The sequence below is a fragment of the Conger conger genome, chromosome 9 (assembly GCF_963514075.1).
Source record: "Conger conger chromosome 9, fConCon1.1, whole genome shotgun sequence".
Lineage (NCBI taxonomy): Eukaryota > Metazoa > Chordata > Actinopteri > Anguilliformes > Congridae > Conger > Conger conger.
This window is the reverse complement of record NC_083768.1, coordinates 50328166-50345671: the sequence shown is the minus strand read 5'-3', so window position 1 is coordinate 50345671 and position 17506 is coordinate 50328166. Positions and strand designations below refer to the sequence as shown.

The window sequence follows — 17506 nt, the reverse complement described above, 5'->3', positions numbered from 1 at the left end:
GTGGGGTGTGGGCAGAGATAAGGCGGACACGATGAGGCACTTAGCCTGCAGTGCCTGCGTGTGTCATGTCATGCGTGTGATGAAAGGCACATAAAATAGACTGCGTGTTTGCTGTCTGGTGATCCCAACAACAGACTTTCCTGCTTTGGCTCAGAACCTAAAAAGTTTGCTTATACAACGCATATGAAGGATGAGAAAGAGATAGTGAGAAATATACAGTAATAGAGGGAGAGGGGCAGGGAGAACCTGAAAGACTGAGAGAGACACAGAGTGAGCAATAGAAAGAAGGGAGAGAAAAAGAAGAAAGAAAGAGCAATAGAAAGATGGAATAGAGAGAAAGAGGGATAGAGAGAGAGAGAGCTAGTGAGCAGTAGAAAGAAGGGAGAGAAATTCAGAGAGAGAGAGAGATAGAGAGGAGGGGGAAGTCCAGCAGGCCGTCTGCAGGCCACTGGCAGTTTGACTGCACTGTGGAGTAATGGTGCTGGCAGGGCGGAATCAATTAGTGGCCAGTGCGGATTTTCCCACAGGCCGAAGCTTGGGAAAGCAGGGCTCGCCTGCAGCCGAGACAGCTGGCACTGCGCGTCCACTGGGAAAGGAGCCTGCTCCCAAAAAAGGGGACGTTTCTCAGTGATAAACTCGCGACAGACCATAAATTATGTTTCTTTTCTCCCCCCCCCGTCTCCCTTCAAAAATGTGAGTGCTGGTTACCTTTGCCAATAAAGGAGGCCACTCAAAATGAGGAGGGGGGTGGGGGGGGGGGGGGGGGGGGGTTGAGTGGGAGGCGTTTGGTTTGTCGTAGGTAGGTGAGTGGCGGGGGGGAGACGCGACCGAGGAGGGGTGTGGCATTGCTTTTGGGCGACATGAGCCCTCGAGGACCCCGACCTCGGTCCGTCCTGTTCGCAGACCTCCCCTCCGCGGGGCACAATTCCCATTGGCCCTGGACGCCTGTGTCTCTGGTGCTCCCCTTCATTGTGCGGTGACAGAAAAGGGCACAGAACCGCTTCATTTTCCCATTATTCCGCCTGAAACCTTTCTTGGCTTCGCATGTCTCTCCCCCACCCCCCCCACCCCCCGAGCACACCAAAACCCTGATCCGCTTTTGTTTGGTCCCATCCGTCTTAAAATCGTTCCTGGGGAAAAGGAGGCTGGCCCCACGCGAGTGTACGATTTCTACTGCGCCTGCAAGTTGCCAGCTCCCTATTCAGCCGCTGCAGAAACCGTCCCCGAGAGTGAAGTTCTCCGGTCCCTTTCACCCTGCTGCCTGTCGCTGGGTACATTTCACTCAGGCCAGCATTGTGCCCATCTTTCACCCAATCAGGCGCGAGTATCATATTTATGTGGGTCACGGCCACAGACTCAGTGGCTTCCATACTGCCTCCCTACCTGGTTGTCAACCCTCTATACGACCTTCTGCTGCCTGCTTTAGTATCCGTTTGTTGCTAGCCTTCTCCCCATTTAGCCCCTGTAACACACCCCAGGGGGCTAGCCGCTAGCCTAATGGAATCCACTGGCACGGCTAACACAATGGCCAGGGGCATACATGGGCCATGAATGAGGTCTGCTAATCAGCCAGCGGCAGGGTGAAGTCTGTTTGGTGTTTCCTACAGGGCTGGGGGTTCATTATAAGCCTGTTAATGTCAGAAAATGCCACCAAACAATATCAGGGAAAAGCGGATAGCAGATATACATTAAGAAAGCTGTGACGCGTGTTGACATTATGCATGCGCTGCGTATATAAATATATACGCTTATGAAGCTGGTGCAGTCATCTGATTTATATGTGTATGAATGGTCCGCATTCAAAGCTGCCTTCCTCAAATAGTTGATCACATGAGATGGGAGTTTGGTTGGGGTTAGGTACTTGAGTGACACCCCAGCAGGATGGAGACATGCTCAGCTCAACCTGCTCTCTCTGGGCATTCTCATTTCTTCCTAAACAAAAACTGACTGAAGCAACATAATTCAACTTAGCCCAAGTTGAGTCCGTCCACTGTTGTCACCCAGAGTAAAGTGACCGGTCCTCTTAAAGGTTGATGATTGCGCTGGCTGGGAGATTGAACACTGCCCAACTGTTGCCAAACCTTGAATTGTTTTGGTTGTCCCAGACACATTTACGGCATCGCTAACAAGCGTTTTATATGTTTTTCGTAAAGGTCTGGCCAAAAAACGCAAGGGAAACATGCAGAAAATAAGCTTAGTGTTCATCTGGATAACTTCCAGTCCTGTCCATGGGGCAATTTAATCTACTAAAGGTCATTTATGGGGGGAGGGGGGTGTAATCTGGCAACATTATGATCAGAATTATTGGGACATTGACCCTGGCTGAACAGCACGGCGGTGAGAAAGCCAAACACAGCAGGCCTCCCTCGTGGCACAAGTCTGGAGGCGGGAAGGGAAACGTTCACACACTGGGAGCTGAGCGAAGGCACGAAGGAGTGAAAACGCAACAGCAAACTACGTCCTCTCCAGCAAACCAGAAAATAAAAAAACAACAACAAAAGCTAGCCACATCCTCTGAGTTCTTACCACCCTGACAATCCCCCCAGGGAGAGAGCGGTGAGAACATTTCGGCGGACAAAACAAAGGAAGGAAGACTGCGAAAGCATGGACAGAGGTGCTGCTTCAGAGCTGATGGTCAGTCTGATCGGGCCCTGGGTGCTGGAGCCACTGGGGGAAGGTAGAGGAAGTTCTGCCCGGCAGGATAACCACTCTTGAATGGGAGCTGGGACGCTGGTGTTTCGTTTCTTCCGGTTGGGAGCGGGGGGGGGGGGTAGGGTTGTCATTGTGGAACAGGGAACCCGGGGGAACGCGGTGGGAGGGGCCGGGGGAACTCAATAAAACAGACATGGTGCCGCTGCTCATTGTGGCCCATTGTGGGCTCTGTTCCCCCGAGGGGACCGAACCAGCGACTTGTTTGTTCTCGCTCACAGGGCTGGGCACAAGTCCGGTGGCCGTATCTGATGGTCAGACGTCTCGTTTCTTGCTGTTCTGGGGCTTTTAAAAAGGCACGGACGTTTTGTGCCTCCTGCGATTACTCCATGATGAGTTAACGAGCTGCTGTGACTCATATAACCCTCTGAAAACTATTCTCTCACAGGAAAATAAAATCACGTACGTTCGCCAGAAATCAAATATTTGTGGTCAAAGTGTTTTAATGTTTGTGATAAAGCTTGAGGTACGTATTTGTCTATTAAAAAGTAATGTCAATGTGTTAAAAGCATTCAATCATCAAGTACAAAATCATTTTTAAATCATTATTTTAACCGTTTAAAGTTGATTTGGAAGGATGGGCAGCCTCATAAATCTTCTTGGATTAACAACAGCGCTCACACCCAGTTCTGTGTGTTTAGTTAACAAGCAGCTTTTTGTTTGCTTGTTTTTTTTTTCGCCTTCAGGCTGAACTAAGATCAGCTTGTGTTGCACGCACACACCGGCACACACCAACACATTCCCACACGCCACACACACACACACCACACACACACGCCACACTCACACCACACACACACACCGACACACACCACACATACACCAGCACACACCCACACACACACGCCACACTCACACCACACACACACACCGACACACACCACACACACACCAGCACACACCCACACACACACACCAGCACACACACACACACACACACACCGACACACACACACCAGCACACACACACACACACACACACCGACACACACACACCAGCACACACACCACACACACACCAGCACACACACCACACACACACACCGACACACACCACACACACACCAGCACACACACACACACACACACAGCTCCCCCGCGCTCGCTCACATCTGTTTTTATTTCTTTTCCGTCTGTCTTCAGTCCGTCCGTCCCTGCCCCGGCGGCCTAAATGTCACGAAACTTGAGGCCCCCACCCACCGTGCCCCCCTAACCCCTCGCCCTCCCCCCTTTGGCCCCCCCTCCCCCCGTGCAGTTGCCGAGCGCCAGGTATAGGGTGTCGGGATGGTGTGCACACAGGATACGAGGAAGCCTGTGAGCGCCGCGGCTGCCGACAGCTCCCATAGCTGACGTGGTAAACCGATCCGGGGGGCCGGGGCGCAGTGAGCCAGAGGGACTGACGGTGGGAATGCCTGATACACTCCCGACCAACGGGAGAGAGGCGGCTGGCGGGTGGGAGAACGCTGGCAGAGCGTCGCTCACACGGAGATTGAATTACAGCCGAATTAGATCAGAGCTGTGGGAAACAGCACCTCCTAAACACACACACACACACGCACGCCCGCGCACACACACGCAGTCACCCAGGGAGACCTGAGGGAGGATGGAGGAAGGCAGCTGGGTAGAGTCCAGATTTTAACAAATGCTTGCTTATACCTCTTAGCTTCCTGGCATTGGTAGGGTATTGGGTGGAGGGGGTGTGTTTGGGGGGAGGTGAGGATGGGGGCGGGGGTGAGGGTGGGGTGGGGGGGGTGGAGGAGGGGATTCATGGGAGTCAGGAGTGTGTGTGGGAGACTGTTGTTGGGAATCAAGTCCTGGCCTTGACTTTAAGGCGCGATTGAGAAAAGGGAACGAGAGACAGAGAAAAAACCCCCCGAAAGAAAACAGAAAAACAAGCGAGCAAACCCTCGACAACTTAATTTCCTTCCGTTTTTCACATGCAAATGCGCTTCCCGGTGACACTCGGGAGGGCAGGGCGCGCTGGTGCCAGTTTCAGAACACAGTCCACCAGTCTCCGATTATCTCTTCCAGGCACAGCCTGAGCCCCGCTCCTTTGTGGGGACAGTCAACGGACAAAACCCCCACAAAACCCAATTTAATCACGCGCCTTTCCCATGGAGCGCGGTTCACGGAGGGGAGGGAGAGATCTCTGCTCTTTTGTTTTCCATATTTAGTCCGACCGCGGTCGTTTTTTTCACCTCCTCCTGACCGACGGTGGCTCTGCGATCACCACAGCGTCTGGATGACTGGCGGAAAATCAGAAACGCGGAGTGCGTAACGCTCGCGATATCGGACATTCTGCCCGATTCGGTTCAGAGAAGGCTACGAAAGAGTTACATTTATGGCTGTTGGTTCAAATACCTCATAGGACGATTCAAGAATGTGAACTGTTCCATCGAAAATCCATTTGTTTACATCTTGACAATGCACAGTATTGACACCATAAGTCAGCAATAAGCACCGAGGAGAAAAAAAGAATGTATTGTCTCTGAATTTTTTGTGGCAGGAGGGGGTGAGTGTCATCTCTTGACACTGTAATTACGGATCCTGAAGAGAAGTGAGAGTATCAGACACAGGAAGCTCTTTTTATTTCACATGTAATCATATTTAATAAGCAGGAGAAATTTCAGAACTAATGCTTTAATGCTCCAGGCATCCGCAGGCAGGACCTCTGTGTTTGTGTTTCGAAGCCTCGGGGGCCGTCTCTAAACGAGTCTCAGGCTGTTTCGCGGAACCGTATTGTTCCAAGTAAAAGTAGCGATATAATAAGATACATCATCTGCTCGTCCAAACTGAAGAAGGGCAGATGCACAAGGCACTTATTTTATCTGGCCTAGTTGTCCTGGCACAGTACAGAAAATGGAAACACAAAGGCAACTATTCATGATAATAGTCATGATTTTAAATAATTTTTTTCCAAGTTTGAAATAGAACAGAAACTCAGAAATAGAAAGCAATAAACCGCCTATACATAACCAAGAATAATTCTAAACTTGATCAAGTCCATGAGTGCATTCATAACCATTCTTAAGACTACACTCATAGAGTGTATCATAACAATGTATCATAACAATGTGTCATACTCATTATAGTTCATATGAGTTATATAAATAGTTCACAAAAGTTAATGAAAGAATATAACTGTTATTGCTAGATCTGTGTAAAGTTTATGTCTTTTGTTGTATGAACCCTGAGTGTCATGACCTACAGCAGCAAATGCAGCAACCACCACAATAAACAGTTGCACACACTTGCTCCATCACTTAAGAAGATACTCAACTTTGCTCTTAACTCAGTCAAAGCTTCCACACACCCACTTAACACCTGATGGTGAAGTATGAAGCAAGATAATGCTGTGTCATCCATTTGAGGTGCTGGTGAGGCAGCTTAAGAGTTTGTTGCTACCAGGGCAACCCTTAAACCGGACAGAAGCTCCTGGCATAGTGCACCCTTAACATTACAGGAAACACAATGGCTCCTATTCCTGGGGAGCACACTGCAATTCTGTTGGATTAAAGGTACAATAGGTAATTTCAGACTTCTAACAGTCAAGAGAGGAATTGCAGCAACAAACACCCTCAAACCACAACACTGTTTATCCCTCCACCTTCTCGGTGAACACACTGACGTGAAACCTCCCCATGCCATTGGCTGTGGCAATTAGAACCAATTTTCAACAAATGAGCTTGAATTATTGTATAGCTATACAATGTTTTGGTACAGTGTCTGTCAGTCAACTGTATATTTTGAAACTTGAATTTAAGGACTATAAACACAAGCAGAGGGTGAGTCAACATGTCAGTGGGCCTTTTTCAATGATAGGAAGTGGTCTACAATTGTCTTGTAACAATGGTTTTACACAAAAATATTACCTATTGTACCTTTAAGGCCCATAGAACAGAGATAAAAACAGAGTGCGGAGAAGCAGTCGTTGGGGGTAGGTGGTGAGCCACACCCCTGCCTGGCTTTAGCAGGGCAGGGGGTAAGGTTACGGTGTGCTGACGGCGCAGGGTGAATGTCCCGGGCCACGTTTTGGGAAGTGCGGGGTGTGAGGGCCAGCGCAGTTTGTCTTTCACCACTGACAGCCTCCTGACATTTGCAAGCTGCGTGTCGGCCCGCAGTTGCTCCCCGTAATCACCCCGCCATCTCCACTTGTCCGACTCGGGCCACAGCGGGCGAGCAACTGACACGCCGAGGTCGAGCGGAGGGAAACAGTTGCTCTTCTCCAGAGCGCGGGAGAAGACGTCCACGGTCCCAGAGGCCCTGCTGCAAAGTGCGTGATCCGTGTCAGAAATATCACACTGGAGTCTTGCGTTGGATTCATCGGAGCAATGCAAGAAATGCCATTTTTAATTACTTTAGCTAATGGAGGAGGTCTAGAGCAGTTAACGGGTTTAGCCACAGTAACCAGGAGATGCAAATTTAGTGAATACAGCAGGTTAAATGTGAGGACATACACATAAAGTGTCATTCTTTCAACATTATTTAACGTAGGTCTGTATTAAATCAAATGTTTATAGTTGCAAGTGAGGGAATGTAGTCTTTAGAAATGGTCCAGTCCTCATTTGGGAGCCCCTATTTCTATCCTGCTCTGTTATCACTGAGTCTACAACCTTTTTTCCTGATGTTCCTCCATGTCAACCACACACATGCAGGCTAAACGATCCCAACACATGATCCATCAGCTTGACAAATACAACAAAGCACCGAAAACCGAGGAGGGTGTGGACCTCACCTGTCTTCATTTTCTCCACGTAAAGGTCAAAGGTCAAAGGGTCAGACTCCATTTAGCTCTTCATGGCTGGAGACCAGACCTAATTGGCCATGGTAGAGAAACATAGGGAGGAAAAGCAAACGGCCACAAACAAACAAGTGTGTTTGCTTTTCGGGGCCCAGGCTGAGCTTCGAGTAGACTGAGCTCTCTGGGTTCGGAGCGGGCCCTGGGGCCCCCACGGCCAGTCCCCGTCGCGCTGGGCCGGACCTGAGGGGCCCCCAGCCACTTAGACCTCTCACTCTCCGCCCCCGGAGGGCCTGATTTCACAGGATCACACGGGCCACGCCGGTTCCCAGCCCTGGACGAGAAGCAGCGGGGGGTTTCGCACGACCCCGCCCTCCTGACCTCCTCCCGTTACCGGGGTCACGGAGCTCAGCCACTGGAGAAGGCCCTCCCGAGGGAGCAGGACAAAGGTCAGTCCACAGCCCTCCCATCCACACTGCAGTCTGGGTCTTTTCACCACGGTTCCTTATCGAATTAGGAAAAGTGTGTGGGCAGTAGCCTGACTTCCGGAACCAAGGCTCCAGCCTGTCAAAGTCAATGGAGAATCAACATCACTGGACCCCAACACCACTTACTCACTAATGAGAGAATTAGTGCTTTTTTAGTTGATTTCTAACATCATTTAAATCAGCATTACCTGGATGAAGAACATCAAATAAGTGCTGTGCTTTTAAACAGCATGATGTCACACAGTAGTTCTGGTGTACACAAGCAATGCTGTTGAAAGTGAAAAGCGAAACTGTTGACAGGTCCCCTGTGAGAAGCAGGGCCCTGCAGACTTCCCCAGCTGTGGTGAAAGCAGCACAGGGGCAGGGCGCCACGTTCCTTCCTGTCTCCTGTCTTCCTCAAACCGCCCCCCCCCCCCCTCCCCCCTCTTCAGATATAAAAGGATGAACGGAGGCGCAGAGATCTGACCCTGGTCCCACCCGGACAAGCTCCTTGGGTTTCTCTTCTCGGTTTTCGGTTTTCCCCAGCATCCGTGAGCGGGCCACCCACGCGGAGCCTTGCTGGGGCAGACGTCGATTACCGTAACCTGTCTCCCGCTACCTCTGCCTGAGCTCCTAGGCTCACATCACAAAAAGTGAATTAACAAGAGCTTTACTGGCTTGGCCGTAATGGTGGCTGTGCTTAGCAATATTTTACATTCAATTATTCACTTAGAGGCTTGAAAATGTCTTCATATATTGCATTTATTCATTTGCAAGATGTGGTCGTGTTGCTGCATTCATTATCTGTACTGAGTTTTCAAATGTGAAAAATGTTCTTCTGTATTAATGATTCGAAATAATGCTTTTCTCAAATTATACATTTATTTCCTATTTATATAAACTTCATTTGCAAGGATAACACTAGATTGTGTTCAAGTGTAGAGAACCTGGGCATTCCTCAGGATGGCCATTCAAAACAGTAATTTCTGGTTAGTCATTTCTGTGTTGATTTGAGGCCTTCTTGGAATTGAAGGTTTCGTGTGAAAATGAAAGCAGAATTGATACACTAGATTGAGAAGTACACTCAGGTAAAAAAAACATGAAAAATATAAAGGGATCATGGAATATTACAGGACATATCCCAGCTTGAATTTGAGGTCACAAAGTAATGCTTAGTTACACACTTGACTTTTTGTTGTTATTTGTGTAAATGTCCTACATTGAGGGTTGTTGAGTGGAAAGGGGGGGGGGGGGGGCATGACAATGCCTCACAGGCTTTCCCAATATAAACTTTGAGAAAACAAAAGAGCGATTCTTCCTTTGCCCCTCTTCCACGCCACCCCCCACCCCCCTGACACAACCTGACACAGAATCCCGACCCCTTTCAGAGCACGTGGGGCGGCCGGGGGACCGCAGCCCCGGCATTGTGACGCTTCCTCCACATACACGTACCGAGAGGGCAACCGGAGTTGATTTCACGCCGCTCTAACGCGATGGATTCAGCCGGGCAGAGAAGAATGGGCCTGTGAGTACGGGAGAGAGACCCGGCCGAGGGCTGAGGGGGGCTGCCCCAGAGCCCAGGCCCCTGCCCAGAACAATGGCCACCGCAGCAGCACAATGAAAGGTGTCACACAGGTTTCAGAGAGAGTTAGTATCTGCTTCCTTTCCTCGACCTTGAAACAAAGCTAGGCCCCTCTCCGGCCGAGATGTGAATGCACAAGGCTGTTTACGAACAATATCGTCTCTGACTATTGCGCATCTTGAGATTTTCTGACGGGCGACTTATTGTTCGGATAAGGAACATCTGTCTTGTCCAAGGAGCCCCAATCTATGACACTGAGATCGTCACATTTTACGGTTTGTTTTTTAGAGAGGTTCTTGATAAAGTCCATCCTGACAACACTGTCCAGAAGGAGAACAGAAAACGCTGATGCATCCCACAGAAGATTAGCCCTTCCTTTCTCACATTTTGTGACTGAGGCCTTTTGTACATTTTGACACTGAAGGAATTTTTTGTCTGTGGTCAGCTCTGAAATATTGTCTGTTGTTTGCTTCAAAACAAAAACCTTGCCTTTTCTTTCCCATTGCTTGCTCTGTTTCGTTATCTTAATCGAGCAAAATTAAATTTGATGAGTCATTCTTTGACTATAAGGAAAACATGATGCATACACAAATTAGATCTTTGCCATAATAGAACAAATCCCAGTGACTTAACTGGTATTACAGCGTTAAGAGAAAATGTTTGCTACAGTGAGTTAAAAGTCTGTACTATTGGGCCAAATTTCTATTCCATAAAATGTTTATGTTTGCGAGCTTAGATCATCTGATATTGTAAAAAACACTCAAGGAGGGTGAAAGGACTCCCTCACCCCTTGCGCAAAAAGTGGCTCCAGTGTGATCTCTGGAAGAAGTGATGTCGTGTCGTGAGCCCTCACCTTCAAAGAAACCCCTGGAACCGCTAATTAGGGTATGCGACGAGAATGAGGAACAAAAACGGCAGAAAATAGAAGCGTGGGAACCCCATGTGAACTTCAGTTACAGTAAACCCCCGGCCTCCACCCCCCAAAACAAAGGGTCCTCCCTGACAATCAGGCCCAAGAACACAGGGCAAAAAATAAAAACAGTCACTTAGTTAGTCTGTCATGTTAACCAGTGACCGGTAGAAAAAAAAAAACAATAACAACACAACAGCCCAAAGTGCTTCCTGTCATTCACGTATGCTATAATAAGGGAGCTTCTCATCTGTACGGATGAAAACTGTATGCACCGCATTTAGTCTGATAAGAATCCAACGTCTAAAGATATGGATCTAATAATAACATGAGGGGCGGCGACCTGCTGGGAATCAAATAGGAACAAGACATTGTATTACAGGACTTGACACTTAATTTCCTCCCATTTTTTTCTGAATGGGGCTTTTGCAGGAAAATCATATTTGTTCAACAAATATGCTGTACTTTCTCAGTTACATATTTGAAAGTACAACTGGCACCCACAACATTATGCCATGCAAGGCAATGGGAAGTTTGGTTGCCAGTTTTGCACGGTTCGAGCAGCCCTGAGTGACGCTGTGCATCATGTCCGATCCCTGCTTTTGACCCATGCGGCTAACACCAGACGATGAACGACACACAGGTTTTTTTGTCCCATAGGCAGTGAGCTCAACTTGAAAGCCATGAATGCATCTTGCATTTAGCCTGTGATGTAACCCCTTTGAAAAGCTGACTAGTGCGCCCCATATGCAGTACTATATTAAATATACATTTCAAATGCAAATTAAATGATAAAATAAATAACTGCCTTATTGTCCCATCCCCCAAATCATCAGTTATGGCATTAATTTTTTTCTTATTTAATTTATGTTGAACTGTGAACTCTTGCTGCTGTTTACCTGCCAGTTTCAAAAGGCTCAATTCCGCTATTGTTCGTGTTTCAAAGAAGGAACCTTAAGGCAGTATTGTAAATGGGATTCGTATTAATGTTAGCAGACTGCATTCCATGCTTGTCTGCAAGTCAAAGTATCTTAAAGCACGGCTCATCCCCTGCGCAGTTTGTGATGTTAATACCTGGTAGCTGATATTTTTGTCTTTGTCTCTTCCATCTTGTCAGCTCGGTGAAGTGGGAAAACACGCGACTACACTTCAAGCCTGGGCCTGTGACTGGAAACTGCAGCAGGAGGCAGTGAGAAACACAGGCTTATTCATTTCAGCTTATTTATTGGAAGAGACTTGCCCAGGGCAAGCTGGTGAAGTTCAAATATTTATACATTTGGTGGTCCCCTAAAGTGATAGAAATTAGAACAATCCCTGTCAAAGTATTTGTAAGCACTGCAAGAACTTTGGCTGTCCTGCGGCGTGGAGGGTGTGCGTTGGAGAAAAGGGGTTTCTTTTAATTGCATTATGCCTTTTGTATGGGCGCAGTCCTCGAACGTCGTTTGCATCTTCCACGCACGGTGCCTCGCCGTGGGGTAAGATTATACTTCGTAGCTTCCTCTTGTACACTGCTCTGGGTCGGATGAGTTAGTATTAGATTACAGGTTCACACGCTCACTCGCAGACCGCCCGTCGCCCTAACCAATTGCCCCATTCATTCCAATGCCGGAGACGGCCGTCGCCCCTGATTGGTTATCAGTGCTCGGCGAGGGAACTTTCCCACGGCTAGCGCGTGCTGACAGCCGGCCAGCCACAACCGGGACAGACAGGCAGCTTCAGTGCTCGCAAACACGGGGGCGGAGTGCGCTAGGCACGGAGTGCAGCTCTATTGGACCGTTGTCAACAATATATTCAAATAAGAGGGGCGTGTTCTTTTTCTGGATGCCGAAACTGCACTGTCACTCAAAGCCCTGTTGATTTTTCATTGGCTTACCACTTCCTTCTCCTCCCCCTATGACTGACAGTGGTGCTGAAATGATACCGTGGGAAAGCTTGGTTCTTTAAACGGGTGAACTGGTGGTGCAGTTGACACAAGTACTCTGACCAGGCGCACGATAAAGGACTAGGAGAACCTTACTCAAGACATCAAAATGAAAAGAAATCACGATTTCAGCTCCTCGGACAGTGAGCTCGATGAAAACATTGAGGTAGAGAAAGAGAGTGCTGATGAAAATGGGTAAGCTAGTTGCAAACGAACTGCGTAACTGTTAAATTAACATTAATATTGAGAAGACAGATGACTATATAGATAGATAGATCGAAATGTTCGAAATTGTAGAAATTGTCTTGAAATTTTATGAAAATGGCTTGCAGATGTAGTTAACAAAAACTGGTAATTAAATTGTATTTTTTCTAACGGGGGAATATGGGGTAAAGTATATTCCTGTTTCGAAGTTGCTAAAAATACAGCAATACTTAAGTACTGGCCACCCTGCAATCTCCAAAACTCCAGAGACGCGAATTTGACCATGTCATAGTTAATTAAGCATTCGTGCTATTAGGATTTCTTTGCAGGAAAATATTTGAATGATGCAGAACTGAATATTTTAATGATTGATATTTTAATATGCAACTCATTTATTCACAAAAGGAACCTCTGTTCTCCGCACGGATCGATGTCTCCCTCAACATCGACTCAAGTACAGGCGAGGAAACGGCGTCGAGGAGTGAGTATTAACTTTCCTTTTTTGCGTTAATTAACGTTAACCTTAATAAGGTCTCAAATAATGTGGCTAACGTTAACTTATTTGCGTGCAGGTTTGCTAAATGTATTATATATGAATATATAGATTGCCAATTGGTGGCATTCGTGTTATTGTGTATCACCCATATTGACCGATTTCTCTTTCAATTAGATCATTGAAAAGCGTCGCCGTGACAGGATCAACAACAGCCTGTCTGAACTCCGCAGACTCGTGCCAAGCGCTTTTGAGAAGCAGGTACGAACAGCCCGTCAGATGAAATCACCACTCACAAATTGTATATAGTACAGATATTAACAACAAGTAGTGGTGTATGTTTTAAGCGTCGTGGACGCTGACGTGAGCGGTTTTTCATTCTGTCTCTAATGGCTGCTTTTCTTGACCCTTCCAGGGCTCGGCGAAATTGGAAAAGGCGGAGATACTGCAGATGACTGTCGATCATTTGAAGATGCTTCATGCCGCTGGAGGAAAAGGTAACGACTGCAAATTAATGATGCATTTATAGACGGTTGCCACGTTGAAGAGAATCATATTGAAAGTGTGCCTTAACTATATGTGGTCGCCTTCAAGCCTTTATTTGCGTGTTTGTTTTGCATTTTGTAGGGGTTTGATCAATCGCTATAGTATACCCAGGGACGTACAGAGAAATTCAGGCTATGATATGTGGTTAGTAAGCTGAGATATTTTCGTTTTTTTGGCATTAGGAATTTCAAAATAAACTTTGCATATTTGTTTCAAGGCATTGCATCTTCTGCAGACTATTTTTTGTATGTATATTACACGATATAATAGGAGGCCTCCGTCTCCCAAAGAAGTCTGAAGTGGCACCAAGGAAATTACCGTGAACCTAGCTTGCAGTATAGGTGTACAGAGTGAAGTCCAGGAAATTAATGCTTACCATATTTGAGAGGTTTCTGTCTCCCATTGAGTGCTTGGCTTGTACACTCCCAGAAGTGTATTAAGTGAAGGAAGAGTAGATTTCCTTTTTTATAGTCTCCCTGGTTTCCTGATATTGTGTATAAGCGTGTCACCACCTGACCTCCCTTCGCTCTTTGCTGCAGGGTACTTTGATGCCCACGCGCTGGCGATGGATTACCGGGGCCTGGGTTTCCGCGAGTGCCTGGCGGAGACGGCGCGCTACCTGAGCATCATCGAGGGGCTGGACAGCGCCGACCCGCTGCGCATCCGCCTGGTCTCCCACCTCAACAGCTACGCCTCCCAGAGGGAGGTGCACTCGGGCCTGGGCCACCTGGCCTGGGGCTCGGCCTTCGGGACTCCGCCCGCCCACCTGGCGCACCACCTCCTCCTGCAGCACCAGCAACAGCCGGCCTCAGCCTCGCGCAGCTCCACCAGCAGCCCCCCTTCCTCCTCCTCTTCCTCCTCCACCTCCTCCTCCCCCTCCGCCTCCTCGTCCTCCTCTGAGCCCCACGCCCCCAGCCGGCTCGGCGGAGCATCGCACCCCGAGGCGGGGCACGGGCCCCTCAGGATGCCCCCGAACGCCGGCCTCCCCCCGGGCCTGCCGGTGGCCGCCTCCAAGCTCTCGCCTCCCCTGCTCTCCTCGCTCTCCTCCCTGTCGGCGTTCCCCTTCTCCTTCAGCGCATTCCCGCTGCTCTCCCCCAGCGCCCTCAGCCCCTCCGGCCCCTCCGCCTCCCTGGGGAAGCCCTACCGGCCCTGGGGGATGGAGATCGGGGCTTTCTGAACTCTCCCCACCCCTCCCACCCTGAACTGAGCGCACCAGCTGAGCTGGGCTTCTCGTGAAAACAGCCAAAACAACAGGCGGCCATTTTCTTTTTTTCTCTCTTGCTGTTTTTTATTTTCTTTCTTCTTATTTTTGGCAGTAGAGAGACGTAGAATTACAGTTTTAGTAATTCTCTTTCTTTGAACAAAAGAGGAAAGGACAAAACAGACTAATTTACAGCATCATTGACTGCGTTTTTTTCATTTTATTTTGAGCAGTGAGGGTTTGGTGGGGTCTGCCCCCCTTCCACTGTTAGTGCCACTCCTATTTTAAACTAATCAAGGGTGGACTGCCCAGATGGTCAAGCTGTTGCCCATTTACTTCTGTGAAACTGTCCTCTTTGTCTCTGTGTTTAGCTGCGTGCTGCACTGCTACCTTTCCCGACTACTGAGAGGAAGGCGCAGACACTCTTGCATAATAAACCGTGGGCTGGAATCGCCGAAAACCAACTGTTTATATAACGGTCCGTTTTTAAACATTATATGCAAGTGACATTGACTTGAAGAGTCATGTGTGAAATGTCATCATTTCGACAGATTCTATGCCATCACCCTTGGGTTGCCAGCTTTGTGTCTTAAGATTTAGACTTGACTCCTGGTTACGATGCTGCATTCAATCAACTGGAAAACCCAGTCAGTTCTCTTATGTGTTCCTATGGTATTAACTCACCATATTAACCTTCAAAGTCACTATCCTGACTAACAATATTATTTGAATCTGTTGTTGCCAATAGAGTGTAGTTTTGTATTTCTCAAGTCAAGTAGTCGATTTTTATTTTTTCAAAAAGGATTTCATTTTTAGAATTCTGTATGCATGTCTGAGACTTGCAAAGCTGAATTTCATTTTATTGTATATATTTATGTCTATAAATAAGATGTTAAAACACCTAAGGCCTTTTCCAGGTGCCTTGGAATACACACTTTGATCAATTCTCAGCCTCCTTGTTTTATTTTCCATATTTTATTTAAAAGGATCCATTTCCAAAGGGACTTTTGCCAGAATAGAACACAACTATTTCTTACATGCTGATGGATATGCAATATACCTGCAAAGTTGTTTGCCATTTTGACCCCACCCCATGCACACACACTCCCCCTTTTTAATTCTAAGTGTGTGAAGAAATGCACCCTCAAAAATACTTTTGTGTAACTTTGAAGAAAAACATTTTTTAGTGACAAAAATCAGGTGTTTACACTCTTGAAGAGACGAGGGTACTGTATTTGTGAACAGTGCGTTGACAAATCATATTTCTCAGCTTTACTCTGGAAGAAATAACAAGGATGCTAGCGCTAGTACATTGCAGCTTGAGGTTGTATGGTTCCATCCTTGTACACCGATCTATGACTTCTCAATAAAATAAGCTGTGGCAGATTTCGACTTCTCTCTTTCCTTTGTGTTACCTAGACTTGTGGGTTGAAGTATCAGTGACTGTGACATACCGTACACCATGACTGAAGTCAGAGACCACTGTCACAGTCAACAGCAGTCTTTGTAATCCCACACTCTCTAATTGGAAAAAAAATACAACAAAAAACATAGCAGGTCATGCACATATTTGAGTAAATGGGGTCGAATTGGCTTAGGATGTAAGAGCAGTTGTCTGGCAGTCGAAGGGTTGCCGGTTTGATCCCGCCCTGGGTGTGTCGAAGTGTCCCTGAGCAAGACACCTAACCCCTAAATGCTCCTGATCAGCTGGTTGGTGCCTTGCATGGCAGCCAATCACCATTGTCATGTGAGTGTGTGTATGAATGGGTGAATGAAAAAACATCACATGTACAGTGCTTTGGATAAAGGCTATATATAAATGCCAACCATTTACCATTTAAATACAAATACCAGAATATGTTACTTTACCTCGATGACAGAAATACATTAGCTACGATGTACATGGGTATCTGTAAATCTCCCACACATAAATAACAGCAATAGGGCACTGTGTATGTCTTTATGGGAGCCTAAGACAGAGCCCCTCTGACTCCGTGGCAGAGGTGAAACTGTAAAGCTCTGTGGCCTCTCTGTATGTCCAGGAAGCGATTAGCAACAAGGGGGATATCCCGAACAATGGCCGCCCGACTGGTCTGGACTGTGGGAAGCTGGAGCAGTGTGGGCGAGGGAGAGAAAGAGAGGGAAGTGTGAACACAGCGGGGCTTTGTCCCAGAGCGGTTGCAGCACACACTCCTCCTGGTTTCCTGCTCTCCCACACAGCCGTCCCCCTTCATCTCCCCCTTTCACAGGCCCGGCTGGTTCGTCCCTCCACTCCTCCACCTCACGGCCTTTTCTTTCTTCCCGCCGGCCTTGATCGAATTTGAACGTTTGCTCTTTAAAACCGGTTCCAGGCCATTCTCGTATAGGCCAATTTATTGACAACGGCAACCCGTGTTCAATGGCGTCAGCGTTTGATGAGGTGTATCGTGGTCCTTTACCTCCCCCTGCTGTTCATATTACACATTACAACTCAAATCTAACCTCATTACTACTGGGGCTTTAGAGACAGGGATGAAGGACTTGGAACTGGTTTTACTGGTTGACTGGTCTTGGAAACATGACATATGTGTAAAAAAAGTAATGCATAATTCAAACTAAGCTTTAAACACGTTTAATGCAAATAATACACTCACATGTCATCCACCTATTGTTCAAACATCGTATCCATGGATTCATGGCTGGTTTTTGTATCCTATTTTGTGCAGTGTGAAATGTGTGTTTTTGTGGCATAGTGA

General features: G+C 47.6%; 1 protein-coding gene across 1 annotated transcript; it reads left to right on the top strand.

Annotated features, from left to right (window-relative positions):
* The first annotated feature begins 12213 nt into the window (after positions 1-12213).
* Positions 12214-15716, top strand: hey1 (hes-related family bHLH transcription factor with YRPW motif 1). The gene is made up of 5 exons (XM_061255565.1): positions 12214-12522; positions 12937-13012; positions 13202-13285; positions 13440-13521; positions 14110-15716. Exons 1-5 carry the CDS (start codon positions 12437-12439, stop codon positions 14745-14747), a joined length of 966 nt encoding a protein of 321 aa, XP_061111549.1. The 5' UTR covers positions 12214-12436; the 3' UTR covers positions 14748-15716.
* Positions 15717-17506: the final 1790 nt, after the last annotated feature.